At 46.7% G+C, this 15138-nt stretch overlaps 1 protein-coding gene across 1 annotated transcript; it reads left to right on the top strand.

The window, feature by feature from the left end:
* Nucleotides 1–1549: 1549 nt before the first annotated feature.
* Lint-1 (l(3)mbt interacting protein 1) lies at nucleotides 1550–14455 on the top strand. The gene is made up of 6 exons (XM_065221361.1): nucleotides 1550–2040; nucleotides 2521–2562; nucleotides 11770–12044; nucleotides 12102–13261; nucleotides 13327–13497; nucleotides 13831–14455. Exons 1-6 carry the CDS (start codon nucleotides 1927–1929, stop codon nucleotides 14034–14036), a joined length of 1968 nt encoding a protein of 655 aa, XP_065077433.1. The 5' UTR covers nucleotides 1550–1926; the 3' UTR covers nucleotides 14037–14455.
* Nucleotides 14456–15138: the final 683 nt, after the last annotated feature.

Consider the following 15138-nt stretch of genomic DNA (forward strand, 5'->3'; position numbering starts at 1 on the left):
CACTCTGAAAGCGAAATGGACAGGCTCTATGCGTCAAACACCCGCCCTCCAATCTCCTCCCATATCCAACAAACAGAAATCCCCATTACAACATCTAACGAATTCAAAACTCCGAAAATCACTCATCTATAGCAAGTGGACATGCGTTAGCTTCGAAACTTCTAACCAAACTGGGAAATCTATCAGATCACAAAAAACTTGAAAAAAAAACTTCAAAAGGTATTATTGATTATTTTATGCAAAAACGAGCAAGTAATATTAAATCTTTTGTATCGTATGCAAATGCCAATTCACTGTAACAAAAATAATATACTAAAATAAAATACAATTTTAATTAAATGATATGCAAAATTTACTAGAAGATTATCACTTTATTGGTGAGAAGTTTCTAATAAGCCCTCCCAGTTCCTCTGTATACAGAATAAATCTGATACTATAATCAGAATTGCTCAGTCTGCATGAAGCAGCCGATTTCATCAAGGAAGTTCTATTAACAACCAAGAATTAATCGTTTGAGGCATACTGAAACATTAAGAAGGTGATATGTGTCACTGTAGGAAATCATCATCGTTGCAAATATAAAGAAATTAAACATAACCCTTTGCTTCAGTACCGTCAACCTCCATGTCCATGAGGAGGGCACTCTTTTTGACGTTCTCCTATGCGCACCATATGTTGAATCGATCGCTTAGTTTCTATTAAAAAGGCGTATAAAAGCTCAAATAGCTAATTAAGTACGCCATGAGGTAGATGAATGTTTCCTCTACCAGCTGGTATAATACATTTGCTTTTGTTTGCGAGAAATCGACAGTTTCAGTCATTATATACAAAACCAGTTTCGTCCTAATGAAATCAGTGCTAACATTTGAAAACGGCACAAAAGCCATTTGTAAACAAATGGTTTGTGGGCCCTTTACTCACTACTTGAAGTACACCCACGCGACACAACAGCAACATCGGGTAGGGGAAATTTTCCCCTTCCTGACGATGCTGTTGGTTTGCGTGGGTGTTCTTCGGGTAGCGAGTAAAGGGCCCACAAACCATTTGTTTACAAATGGCTTTTGCGCCGTTTTCAAATGTTAGCACTGAAATGTTGGCACCGATTTATTCAACGACTTTTATACGTGTTTTAGTTTCAGTGCACTAAAATCTAGACTACCAACGATGCACATCGAAAACCCATGGTTGTCTTCGGTGAACTGCCAAAATAATTTAGATGCATTTTCTACTTCACCGGAAAACCGCACGTGGAGCAACCATCGCATGAGAGGCCTTCCTCAATGCGAACCTCGAGATGTGAACTTGGCAAATAGAAATTACGAAAAACAAACCGGAAACTGTTTAAATCCACAATTGATTTAGCATCTCTGCTTTGCAATTTACCTTCTTGAAGGATTTGAAACACATCACATCAATCCCGCCCGTTCCTGTACCGGAAGTCATCAACTTGGCGGTCCACCATCTGGCTTCCGTGGAACCGTTGCGCGCGTTTGTCAAAATCACCTTCGGCAGCAGCAACAGCAACAACATCAGATGTGTCACTTTCAAGAGAGTTGAAGAGAGAGAGATCTCCGATGGCTTTGCTGCCTGTGGTGCAACAAGAAAAGAAACCCCAAAACAAACGCAGAGGTCCAACTCGTCGCTTGAGAGAGTGGATAGAGAAGGCGATTCTACACCAACAACAACAGCAAAGCACACCGTCGTCGCCGTCTGTGTGTCCCGTGGCTCACTCGACTCGCTATCATCATAATTCAGTCGAACCGCACAGCCAGTTAGTCAGGCCTACTACTCTGCCTAATGGCATTTCGGTGGTGATTTAAAGTGCCCGAAGAAGCATAAAAATAGTTGGTTAAATTTGAACAATTTGCTATCGCAATCAATACTGTTACAAGTGAAGTGTGAGGTGTGTCATTGAGTCGAGATCAAATGGTGAACGCAAGTCAGAAGGAGAAAATGCTCCGATTCCAGATACCGAACGAGCTGAAGGACGATCTCGTCTATTGCCAGCGATCTTTACGTCACTTTGTCAAAGTGCATCAGGTAGGTGAACGATAAAAGTAATGTACTTACTCGAAGAGAAAGGATTTCATGAACTGGGACATAAACTAAATTAAATTTGAGTTCACGGTCACACAACACATCGTATGCATGTACAATGTGTAGCAATCACGATGGTCTCGGAAGTCACTGAAAATAAGAGTGGTAAACTTCCACGGAAGGTGTCTGCATGGCACGGGGTAGGTTCGAGTGGGAGCAGACACCTGACCGCATGCACTTCCGGCTCGGTCTCCAGCCACCGATTTTGACCATGTTTTGATCGGTGTGCCTCAGGTACCTTTGTCGTCGCCCCACGAAACGGAACAGAAAATAAAATGATGGGAAATGTGTGACGCGTGTTGTTGATTTGATAAAGACGACGACGACGAACGAGATTGAACAGCTCGTCGTGCTAACACTGTGGCTGTGTGGCAAGCAAATAATAATAATAACACTTAAAATGGGTTTATTTTTCTTCCACAGCTTCTGGCATCGAAATTGGCCAATGGATTGACGCAGAGTCAGGTGAGTGCGAAGAATTCCAGTGCGTTTATATTCAGGACAAAGTTCGATCGGTTTGCATTTTTATCGCAGCAACAATCGAATAATTTACATAGAGAAAAATGTCACTGACATCTGCAGAATCCATCTCGATTGGGATGAATAATTTGGCATCAATCAGAAGGTGTAAATCGCGAATTGTAAAATTTGCAATAGTAAATTGGGAATTAGTGCATTGCATTGTTGAATAATATGTTTTGCAGTTGGGAATGATTTTCTCACATAATTGAGTCACTTTACACTGGTTGAAAGCATTACCAAGACATGCGGCAGCGACATGTAATGTGTGTGTGTGTATTAGTGGTGTCAGTCGCCCTGGTGTGGAAGGTGTTGGAGGTAGATAACATTTTGAATTTCGCTGCAAACTGGAAGGACCAGAATTGCCCAGGTTTTTCTAGGGTGTTTATGTTGAGTTGAGGAAAACTTGGGTACTGAATCGAAACTGAGTCGTGCCAGGTTGACTCCAATATGGGTTCGAATGGGACATAACGGGTTGGTCTCATGCGAGGTACGTCAATTAATTATGTGATGCAAAATCAGATCCTCTATGTCACAATTTATCAACCACCCTAATTTTTTCGAGCGTTGTTTGACAGTTAATTTTATTGATTTTTAACCAAAATATGATTTCTTATTTATTTCAGAATAACGTTTAGAAAAAGTGGTTTAAATTCATAAAAGTATGTATTTTTACTTTTGACAACTATGCTGGAGAGTGGAACTAAATTCATCGATTTTCAGTTTAGAATGACTATTTCAGGGAACCGGGAATCCTGGTAAAACCAGGAAAAGCCGGAAAAACGGAATCACCGGAGAAACCCCTTGAACTTCAATGAAAAATCAGGAAAAAAAACATTTCCAGACCCTTGGACTGGACTAGATTTTCAGGATAAACACTTTGTAGAACTTTGAAGAGAATTTTGCTGAAAATTTCATATGAATTTTGAGTACATTTCAGAATGAACTCAAGAGGTAGTTCAGATAAAATTTACAAGGGAGTTTTGGGAAGGATAGCTTAAAGATTGTGAAGAGGATTTCAGGATCCGTGAAAATTATCAATGGAATTGAATTTTGAGCGGACATTTCCAAAGCAGTTCTCAGAAGAGTTTTAAGAGAATTTATTGCATAGTCGGTCAATTTTGAGACGACCTTCTACTAGAGATTATTATAAAATTAAGCAACTCACATGTGATATGTCAGAGGGAGCATACATAAGACCCAATTTTCTCGAAGCTCTAGAAGACAAAATCTCTATAATGTTGCAAGGCAAAGTTCGAGTGGTAAGATAGGGTAACGACCCCTTAAATCGCCCACTTTATCAAAATGTTAAAAAATCATTTAGTTTGTTGTTGTTGTTGGAACAAGTTTGGGAGATTTAGATAGGGGTCTTTGCCGCGTTGATACGGATCTTCCAGCTGTTGTAATGTTCAGACAGGACGTCCAGGGCTCTCTGAAGTTTGGCAGTCAGAGCTCCGATGACCCTACCCTTGTAGACGATGCATGTGTCATCTGCGAACAGAGACAACGATCCACCATCAGGGAGAGCCGGCATATCGGAGGTGAACAGGTTGAATAGAATGGGCCCAGCACCGATGTTGAAAGCATCCGATGTGATGCCATTCAGAAAGACTCGGAACGCCCTGTTCGATAGATAGTTGTTAATTATCTTCACTAGGAAGATTGGAAGACCGTAGTGCTGCAATTTGATCATTTTGACATCAGTCCAACAACGTCATGGCAGATGTTTTCGAAACAGACTTGGTGGACGGTCGAAGGACCTTTCCGAAAACCAAACTGTTCCTCGAGTAACAAGTTGTTTTCTTCGGCAGATGTTAGGAGCCGGTGGTAGACTGCTCTTTCGAACAGTTTTGATAACCATAAGAAAAGGCTGATTGGTCGATAACTTGAAGGAGAGGACGGATCCTTCCCAAGTTTCCGGATGGGTATGACTTTAGCTGACTTCCAGCACGAGGGGAAGTAGCCAAGTCGGAGGCACAGATTAAAAATCAGTGCTAGGTGGTTGTAGAACCTGGAACTCAAGTGTTTGAGTTCCAGATTCAGGATGTTGTCGAAACCTGGGGCCTTCATGTTTTTAGATGATTTGATATAGGCCAACAGACTATCCAGTGAAGTCAGTGGTGGAATGGGTGTTGACTTATTTTTAAGAATTTTGGTTAGTTTCCAAAAGCGTTTTGCACAATCTGGGAGAGAGCGGATCTCTGATTTCTAAGGTCCACCATCCTAGCTTGGATGGTTTTTGTTAGGCGATTACAGTGGGTCTTCAAGACAGGCAAGCCAGAACGCTGGTATTGCCTTCGAATGAAGTTACGGAGTCTAATGAGATTTTTGGTAATTCTATCAAGGTTCAGAGTATTGCTCACCTGTCTGGATACTGGCACGTGTTGTTCTCTGGCCCGGGATATCGCAGAAACCGGTCAACGTCTTCGGGCGTCTCCGGAAGGACACCGTAGTCGACAGTGGAGTCGACACAGAAACTGATCCCAGCTGACGCGATTTAGTGGAAGCGGTTCTAGGTTCGGGACCATACGACAAGCCTGAAGTACTGGAAACGTGTCCATGTTGATAGTAGGAGCACGATTATTGCGGTGGCGACCGGGTTGGTTCCTCGTGGAAGCCTGTTGTCGGATCTGGATGAAGGCCGCTCGCTTGGTACATCTGTCGGTGGGGTATGTTTTACGGAGTAAAACTAAGGAGCGTGTTTCTCCTCTGAGTCGTACTGACTAACGTTTATTTAGCAAAGCAAAGTGTGTGAGTGTGCGTGTATGGGTGTTGTGTGATTGATACATAGATGTTTGGATTATGCACTGGGTGAAAATGTACTGCTGGAAGCGGCATCGACGTCTCGGTTGGATCCATGACGCCGATGGCAGTTCTGTGCTTCTCCAGCTTGACTCGTTGTAGGGGCTTCGTCATTAGGTCCGCCTCCATGCGCTCGGTTGGCATGTAGCGAAGCTCGATGATACCTTGTTGATGCAGGTCCTTGATGAAGGCGTACTTTGTGTCGATGTGCTTGGAACGCCTCTCCAGACGTTCTGATTCCACGATCTTCATTCCACGCGGTTGACCTCCCAGACGACAATGGGATTTACTTGAGCCTGCTGCAAGTCCTTGAGAAGTTTCCGGAACCACATGAGCTGCTGACATCCGTCCGCCAGTGCGACGAATTCGGCCTCCGTCGACGACAAGGCGACACACGATTGCTTTCTTGTGCCCCAGTCGACAAGACCGCCGTCGAACTTCAGCAGGAAACCGGAATGAGACTTTCTGTCGCCTTCGTCGCCGGCCCAGTCGGCGTCCACGTAGCATTCCACTTCGTCGGATCCGGAACCCAAGTGCAGACGATGGTCGTTCGTAGCCTTGAGGTATCGGAGGACTCTCTTGGCTTCGGTCCAATCGCGGTTGGTGGGATTGGTGACCTTCCTTCCCAGCAGTGAAACGGCCACGCAGATGTCTGGCCGAGTGTTGACCGCGACGTAGAGCAAACTGCCCACCAAACTGCGATACGACGTGTTTGTGGGCAATTCACACTCCTCCTTTTGCTTGAGGTATCCGGGGTCAATCGGCACCTTCGATGGCTTGGCTTGATCGTGACCGAATCGTCGAATCAGCTTGTCGATGTAGCTTGTTTTGTATTTGAGTTCGCCTAGGCAGGAAAGCTTGAATTGCTGCTGCAGCTGTCGGCGAATCTGCTCGAACTCCTCCTCCGAGTTGCAGACGACGACCATATCGTCGACGTATATGAGTATGTATGTCTGCTTCCCGTCGCGATTCCGGATGTACAGGCACGCGTCGGCGTCCGCCTGGTGGAAACCCATGGACTTGAAAACTCCGTCGATTTTCCTGTTCCATGCTCGAGCGGACTGCTTGAGCCCGTAAATGCTGCGCTTGAGGTGGCACACCATGCCGTCGTTACGATCGAAGCCGGGGGGTTGCTTCATGTACGCGTCCTCTTGGAGCCCCATTCTTGATGTCGAGGTGCTTCACCAACATCTTCTGCTTGCTGGCGAGTACGAGGACCGTTCGTAGCAAAAACCTCGTCGTAGTCCTGGCCGAACTTCTGTGCGAAGCCTTGCGCGACTAATCTCGCCTTGTGTCGCACCACTCGTCCGTGTTCATCCTCCTTCTTCTTGAACGTCCATTTGCAGCCTACCGTCTTGCGACCCGGGGGTAGTGGGACGAGCTCCCAAGTGCCGTTTTCTTGAAGTGCTTCGATCTCCTCCTGCATCGCGGCTTGCCACGCGGCCGCTTCGGTGCTTTCGATCGCTTCGGAGTAGCTTTGGGGTTCTTCGCTTGCATGCTTCGTTACGCTGGTGACATCATCGAAACGCTGAGGCGGGATGCCTCTCGTCGAGCGTGCCGATCGCCGTGGTGCGTTCGCTTCCGTGCTGGCTTCTTCTCCGAGTAGGGGATCTTCATCGCTGAAACCGAGGAACTCTTCGTCGGATTCGATCTCATCTTCGACCGCCGAATCGTAATCTTCCTCCGCTTCATGCTGATCTTCCGGTACGGCCGGACTTCGTTGTGGAAAGAGATCGAATTCCACGTTTTCATCGTTGGCTCACGTAAACTTTTCGCGTTGCCTTGTCGAGAAAGCGATAAGCTTTATGCTCCGACGAATAGCCCACGAAAATCAGCTTTTGTGCGGTGGCGTCCAGCTTCTTCCTCTTCACTTTCGGAATGTGAACCCTTCTTCTTCTTCTTCTTCTTCTTCTTCGCATTTCAAGCTTATTGCATATCGCATATTAGCTTATTGCGTGCTCTCAACTTAGTGTTCTAGATGCACTTCCACAGTTATTAATTGAGAGCTTTCGATGCCTGTACCATTTTTGCATTAGTATAATTGTGTGGCAAGTCCAATCATACTTCTATGCCCAGGGAAGTCGAGAAATTTTTCAACCCGAAAAATTCCTAGACCGGACCGGGAATTGAACCCAGCCACCTCCAGCATGGTCTTGCTTTGTAGCTGCGCCTTTACCGACTGAGCTAAGGGAGGCCCACGCAGCGCAGCCGAATATTTTGAGGTGATCGACCTTGGGTTTCACGCCGTTCCAAACCTCGTAAGGCGTGACGTCGAGGGGTTTTGTTGGCAAAACGTTCTGGAGGTATACGGCCGTGTTTAACGCCTCTGCCCAATACCGCTCTTCCAGCTGTGCATCGAACAGCATGCAGCGTACCATTTCGATGAGGGAACGGTTCTTCCGTTCCGCGATCCCATTTTGCTGCGGGCTGTAGCCGGCGGTGTATTGGGCTGTGATCCCTTCACGCTTGTAGAAGGAACGCAGCTGCTTTCCGTTGTACTCCCCGCCCTGATCAGAGCGGATGGCTTTTGGCTTCCGGCCGAAATGTGTTTTGGCGAACGCAACATACTCCTCAATCCTTGTGGCGACCTCCGACTTCTCCTTCAGCAGGTAGAGCACACAATAGCGACTGTTGTCATCGATCATGGTCATAAAATAGCGATAACCGCTATTCGACGACACCTCCACCGGACCGCAAACGTCCGTGTGCACCAGGTCCATTGGTGCTTTTGATCTAGAATGAGACTCACTCGGAAAAGGGGTACGTGGTGTCTTACCTTTCAAGCAGCACTCGCACTTTTCGTCGACGCTGCACCGGTGGAGCGTCAGACCGTCCATTAGTTCGTTCTTCACCAAATGGTCGATCGCTTTCGGGTCCCGGTGGCAATCCTTGTTGTGGCGGCCGCTTGCCACCATCACGGTATCCGACGGTTGCTTGATTTGGTACAGGCCTTCCTTCAAATGTGCCACAGCGACGACAGCATCCCCTCGCAGAATACGACAACCAGCCGCATCGAAAACAACCGTGGCTTGCTTCTGGATGAGTGCCGGCACGGACAGCAGGTTCATCGATAGGCTGGGAGTGTACAGCGCAAAGCTTAGGCTCACTTCACGACGAAAACCGTGTTCATCAACGCACTCGACGACGCAGGAACCTTCACCGCCGACATTCGCTTGCTTCCCGTCCGCCAAATTGACGAACTTAACCTCACTTTCACGCAGCTCTCGGAAAAACGTTCGATCAGCGACGGTGTGTCGCGTTGCACCGGAATCAACAATCCACGGTTTGGTACTGCTGTTTCCCGTTGTTCCTCCTGCAGCCAGCGCGAAAGAAACGGATTCCTTTCTCTTGTTGGCCTTCTCTTGAGGTTTGGATCCCTTCTCCGAATCGCGGGCCAGTTTCCGGCATTCGTTTTGTTTGTGCTCCTCCCGCTTGCAGTAGTGGCACACGATCGACTTCTTCTTGCTACCGTGGCCGATTTTCAGCGCCGAGCTTGAGGCAGCACCCTGCCGCTTCGCTGCTTCGTCCAGCAGCTTCCGCTTGACCAACTCTAGCGTGAGGTCATCGTCCGACCGACTTTCGAGGGCTGTTGTTAGTGTGTCGAACGAGCTGGGAAGGCTCCTCAAGATCATCGCGACCGTCTGGTTTTCCGCGAGCTCCTGTCCAGCGTTGGCTAGACGAGCAAACAGCTCTTCCATCTCGAACAGATGTTCTGCCATGTCCTCACCTTCTGCGAACCGCTTGTCGCAAATTCGCTTTAGCAGCGACACTTTCGACGTCAGGCTGGTTTTCTGGTGGTGATTTTGGAGTGCCGTCCAGGCAGCTTTGGCCGTCTGCGATGATCGAATCAGTCCGTGCTGATTATCTTCGATCAACAGCCCGATGGTGGCCGTTGCCTTGGCGTCTCCCGCGTTCCACACGGCGTCCGCTTCATTTTTAGGCTTTCGTTAATCTCGGTTCGTTGCTCCCAAATTCTATCGAAAAAGGACTACACTGAATAATAAGCAACGGCCTCCAACCACCGAATCGAAGCTTCGAGCTAGAACGTTCTCCAGGGGATGCACTTCCAATTTCCGACAGGACAATAACTTCTACTGGATTGGAGTATGATGAGGACTCGGATGAAGCACAGGTGACGGTGGTAAGTAGACGAAGCGAACGTGCATCATCAGACGAAACTGGTCCAGATGCTCTTCAGATTCGGATGAACGCTTCCGGGAGGAGACTCTCCCGAAAGCCATCGACTCAGTCAGAGATGCGTCGCCAGCGTTCTAGTGGGACTTTCAACCGGAATCAGACTTGGGTGGGGTTTAATATGTCCACACGGTAAGATAGTCCAACGATCGGACAAATGGCGAAAAGCAGTGCCGGCCCGAGAACACTTGTAAAAGCTGATGCGCTGTCGATGGTAGGCAAGCTAACACCGGTGAAGATTCTACCTCCGAACATGGTTCGAGTGATCATCAAAGGTACATTCATCGATGTCAGTTACCATGAGAAACGAATCAAGGAAGTGAATGTCGGTTGGCTGATCAACCAAGTGGTGAAGCGTTACGGAATCAAACATGGTAAACGACCACTGACAAAACTACTGGTGGCCTTTGTATGGACACCGATCCTCTTACGACCTTCTGTGCGACTCGGATTCCATACTCATGGAGTTCGGATCAGTTCTACGAGGATTATTGCAAACATCGCGATGTTGAAATGTTTATGGTATACCGAACTGCTTCAATCGCTGGGCACCATGTAAAACACCGGTCACTTAACAATTCGCCGGGACTTCTCCTATTCTATTTCAAGCGCTCACCGATGTCGACTTTCAAGAACTCACCTTCAAGCCCAACAACTGATCAATCAACATTTTACAATTCCACTTAACCTCCTTCGGCTGTGATTTCAACTCCGTCACGAATCTCCCCACCCCAAATTGATCTACCAACGTCTTCAACGTTCCCTTCACTTCCTCCTTCAGGGTCTCGCTCTCCCCTCTAACCAACCCACTAATTTCATTCCGAATTGGCATTATGACCAGTAGCAGTCCCTTCACGGTCATCTTCTCAATCAGCTTCCGGAACGATGCCACCACCTTCCCAACTTCGATCAAACTGTTCTGAAACACCAAAGTCTTCCGCACCAGATCCTTGAACAGTTCGATCGTCTTGAGTGGAGGTTCTCCGATCTCGAAGTCTTTCGGTAGCGACTCCAGCACCATCCAGAAGAATTCTACTATGACCCCCCAGATTACAGTTATACTTGGAAATGGTCCACAGAAGTAATTGCTTACAAAAGCTGTTACGCCCTAATTCCAGCTCTATCTAGAATTAGTCTTTCAAAAAATCAAAGCAAAAGACTGAGAAATCTGTTGAATTTCCAAAATGTTCGTAGAATAGAGCCTCCGAAAAGTCCATAGAATATCCGATAAGTCCGTATAACATCCGAGCTGACCGTTGAAACGTCCATAAATTCCGTTAAACTTCCAAGAAGTTCATAGAAGTTCCAAGAAGTCTGTAGAAAAGACCGTAGAACTTCGAGAAGTTCGTAGAATTTCCAAATGTCAGTAGAATATCTTCCGAGAAGTCCGTAGAATATCCGATAAGCCCATGGAACTTTTCAATGTTCTGGCCTGTGCAAAAATATGGAGCAGTTCCACGCCAAATGACGAATCGAAAATTTGCATAGGGGAAATGTTGGCTTAGGCAATACCTTAACCTATTATCGTCAAGGGGTAAACAAAGTCCTAGAGCACTCAAATTTGGCCAATAGTTGCTCTGAATAACAATGTATCTACATGCCAAAATTGAGCTCTCAAGGATGTTGTTTACCCCCCTGACGATAATAGGTTAAGGTATTGCCGAAGCCAACTTTTCCCCTAGTTGTTTGTTGTGGACAATCATTCACATAATAGCTAAAATGCGGCCATTTTGCATCCTCAATTTTCTTTTCAAATTGGCGTCTTTGATATTTTTCAATATACAGTGCTTTCCTCGTTATCCTTTTTTTGCATCACTGCTAGACGTTACTAGTCTCCAGAAAGTCTTTCATGTTATTGCTGATGTGTTCCACGACATTTCGACGTCCATTATCTTTGTATGATGATGTTCGATTTCCTAGTTGCGTCTTATAAAGCCGTACGGAAAACCAGTACGGAAAATATACAGTACCCATCTCCGGGTATTTTCTTAACGAGCATCACTCCATTCTCGTATCGCATGTGCTCCATTTTGCAGCTATTCTTTCACATTTACTTTGTTGTATCCATGGTTGAAAAATGATTTCGCTAAAAAATACCAAAGCCTCCGATAGATGACTTAATCCGATTTTCCACACTCCCGTCCATTCTCCAAACAGATATCCAAACTGAAGCGCAACCTTCAGGAACTGGAAGGACAAATGATCGACATTGGCAACGAGCAGCGTTCGCTGGTTCGGGAGCTGGACGGCTTGGTTCGCGATTACATCAAGGAGATGGCCGCCAAGGAGTTCGTCGATATCGACCAGGAAATCGCCTACGGATTTGTCACCCGGGCCCTATCCGTCCACTACGAGATGTCCTTCAACACCAAATACGCACCGAAAAACGTCTCGGAACGGTTGAACGAGGCCCAACTGGTCCACAAGTACGAGTGAGTATTGTGTACAGCGAGGGATACTTACTTTACCTAACATCTCTTTTCCCGCAGGCTTTCCTCCTTCGATGAAGCTCGACCGAAGAAAGAGAAAGACGAATCCCAAAGCAGCAGCAGTTCTTCGATTTCTCCCACCGCATCGCATCCGTACAATCAGCGGCAAATCTCGCTGCTCAAGCCGAAGGAGGAACGCGTTAGCTCCGCAGCCACCAAGACCTTACCACCTTTCAACAACATAACCTTCTCCAACGCTAAGGCCCTGGTCAACGAGCAAGCCCTGAAGAAGATCGCACCGGAAACGATCGCCGTTCCGAAGAAGCTCATCAAAATTCCGCCGAAAATAGAAAGCCTTCCACGTCCGATTCCCAAACTGCCCGAAATCGCCTGCTCTCCCATCAAGCAGGAAGACGAATACGAACCGCAGGAGCTCCCGGCCACAGTGGCCATCAAGAAGAGCCGAATGAATCTGCTGCAAGCTCTGAACAAAGCCAAGAACAGCAGCCTAACTCAGAGTCAACCGGAGGTGCAATCGAAACCGGTGGTAACCGCTTTCGTCACTCGTCAGAAGGGTATCATCAAGACTCGCAGCGATCCCTTGCCGGGTTCGAGCAGCAAACGTCCGTCCAGTGGCGCCTCGTCAGACTCATCCCCGAATTCCCGTTCTTCCACTCCGCTCTCGGTCAAAGCTTCGGACGATTCTTCGGTTGATCGTGCCCCGATGCCAATCGAAGAGTACCTCGAATACCAACCGCTCGATATCGATGAACTGGAACAACCGGTGTTTCTGAAGTTCTTCGGTCTCCTGACGCTGGAGGAAAGCAAAGCTCTGACCACTAGGAAGACGGAGCGCAAACGTCGCAGCTGCAACAGTACCGAGCGGAAGGATTTTCACTACGGTAAGATCGACTACTACGAACAGCAAATGACCCACATCACTCGCCGGAGAAGTAAACGGCCGATTCTCTACTCGCCACCATCGACGCGGGGCGTCAAAAAGCGGAAGCACTTTGATTTGATTGCCTCCAGCACCGGAGCGGGAACGGTTCGATCCGGTGCGGGCCCTTCTTCGGGATCAGCAGCAGGAGGAACAGGTGGTCAGCAGCAGCAGCAGCAACAACGGGTTGTTGCCGCCGCCGCCGTTGGGGACAGTGGCAGTTCCAAGTTGGTACTGACCGAGTTGGAGAATAAGATTTGCATCGTTTGCAACAAGTCTGGTGAGTCGACGAGTCTTAAGCTACAACTAACAACCCAACTCATAATTTTCGTCTTCTAATTTTAGGTTCCGCGGACAGTCTGAGCGCGTGCGTGTACTGCTGCAACATCTACCATCTGCGCTGCCACAGCAACAGCATTTTCAACCCGCAGCTGCTCCGCCAACGGGACAACATCTGTCCGGTTTGCCTGCAGAAAAAGCAACAGGACTCCGTGGCGCTACAGAATCAACAGCGTGGTAAATTTCAGCAACAACATCACTAGTGTTTTCGTTCAGTTCGTCTACAACAAGCTCAGTAGATGCTGAAGTTCGTTCATAAGTCGTAGCTAATTTAGTTTGTATATTTATTCAGTCTAGTAGTTTATTTCATTATTATAGAAAAAATCAGGTGGCTGTTCCTCCATTTTACTCGTTATTTATGATTTTCACCTTATGCCTCACAAAATTTATCATTTCGTTTCGCTTGTGTTTGTTTTCTTTTCTTTCCATTTCCCGTTTCCTCACACATGCACACTCGCACTCGCACCCCGCACACATAACCTCAAAATTGGCACCCATACTGCAAATCAGATCGAATGCTTCGCAAACGGTTGCTGCGGCGCAACGCCCAGCAGAGGGCACGCAACGAACGGCTGCAACAGCAAATGCAGCTGCTGGAGGAGGAATTCACCGTCAAGCAGACGGCACGCCGGGGGATGGTGGAGCAGGAACGCACCACCCGGGATCAGATTGCCCAGCTGATGAACTGCGTCCGCTCGCTGCGTCATGAACAATAGCAGCTCGATGGTCGACTTCAGCGCGAACTTCACTATGCAACATGTACAAATAATGCTCTTCCATTATATTTTTTTTTTTTCGTTTGTTCATTCTTCTCATTTGTCATTTTTCGATGCTCGCAAGAATACTGCCACAATTAGTTTAGTAAATTTCCTATTATTTATAACCATTTGTTCTGCCATGGTTGGTTGTTGTGATCCCGACCGGTGATGCAGCCGCCTGATTACGATTAGTGGCAGGTTTAGAATAGAAGAAGAGTTCAACAATATTGGTATAGGACATATTTGGTACAATTCCCTTGTGTGAATGCAATAGCAAAACAAACAAAAAATACCTTATCATGTGTACTATTTCAAACGATCTTTGTAACCGAATAAATTCACCTATTACAGAAGGATTTTTGAATTCTCGTCTCGAATGGATTGTTTGGAAAATAAAAAAAAGTTAATTATAGTAAACTGTAATCATGAAAGAACTTCTAAATTCGATATCACAACCTTTATGGAATGATTTGCTTTTTTATTTATTTATGTTGTATGCTTCATCCAACTACAGAGGACCCTATTATGTAAGTCGAGTCGAGCGTCACTTTTGGTCACTAGTTTATTTTGACCAAAAGGACAGATTCCCCAAGGCAGCGGCTCGCGGTTGGTTGGACTTTTACATGGACGATTTCTTGTCTGGGGCAGACAGCATTGAAGAGGCAATTGAGTTACAAGGTCAGCTCATTGAGATGATGGCATCAGCAGGGTTCCAATTGCATAAATGGTGCTCTAACAAAAGTCAAACTGTTGGACATCATTCCCACTGAACATCAGGAGCAGACGGTCTTACTGTCAAGCAGCGACCTTTTCGTTTTGGATCTAAAGACAATTGAATTCAACGAGACCAGCAACACGAAAAGGACTATTTTGTCAGACATCGCGAAACTCTACGACCCTGTCGGACTGATCGGACCTATGATACTTGCGGCAGAGCTGATCGTACAAGAAATTTGGAAGCGTGGTAGTAACTGGGACGATCCAATAGATACCGACCTAAACTCCAAGTGGCAGAAGTTTCGTTCCCAACTCGCAAAAATTGACCCAATTGAAGTAAAAA

Source organism: Ochlerotatus camptorhynchus, unplaced genomic scaffold, assembly GCF_037179485.1.
Source record: "Ochlerotatus camptorhynchus isolate MF236.1 unplaced genomic scaffold, CSIRO-AGI_Acam_v1.1 ptg000141l, whole genome shotgun sequence".
NCBI classification, from domain to species: Eukaryota; Metazoa; Arthropoda; class Insecta; order Diptera; family Culicidae; genus Ochlerotatus; species Ochlerotatus camptorhynchus.

Coding starts and splice junctions, on each gene's coding strand:
- Lint-1 (XM_065221361.1), top strand. CDS start 1,927: ATGGTGAACGCAAGTCAGAAGGAGAAAATGCTCCGATTCCAGATACCG. Junction 13,262..13,326: donor CATCGTTTGCAACAAGTCTG/GTGAGTCGACGA, acceptor TTCTAATTTTAG/GTTCCGCGGACAGTCTGAGC. Junction 13,498..13,830: donor GCTACAGAATCAACAGCGTG/GTAAATTTCAGC, acceptor ACTGCAAATCAG/ATCGAATGCTTCGCAAACGG.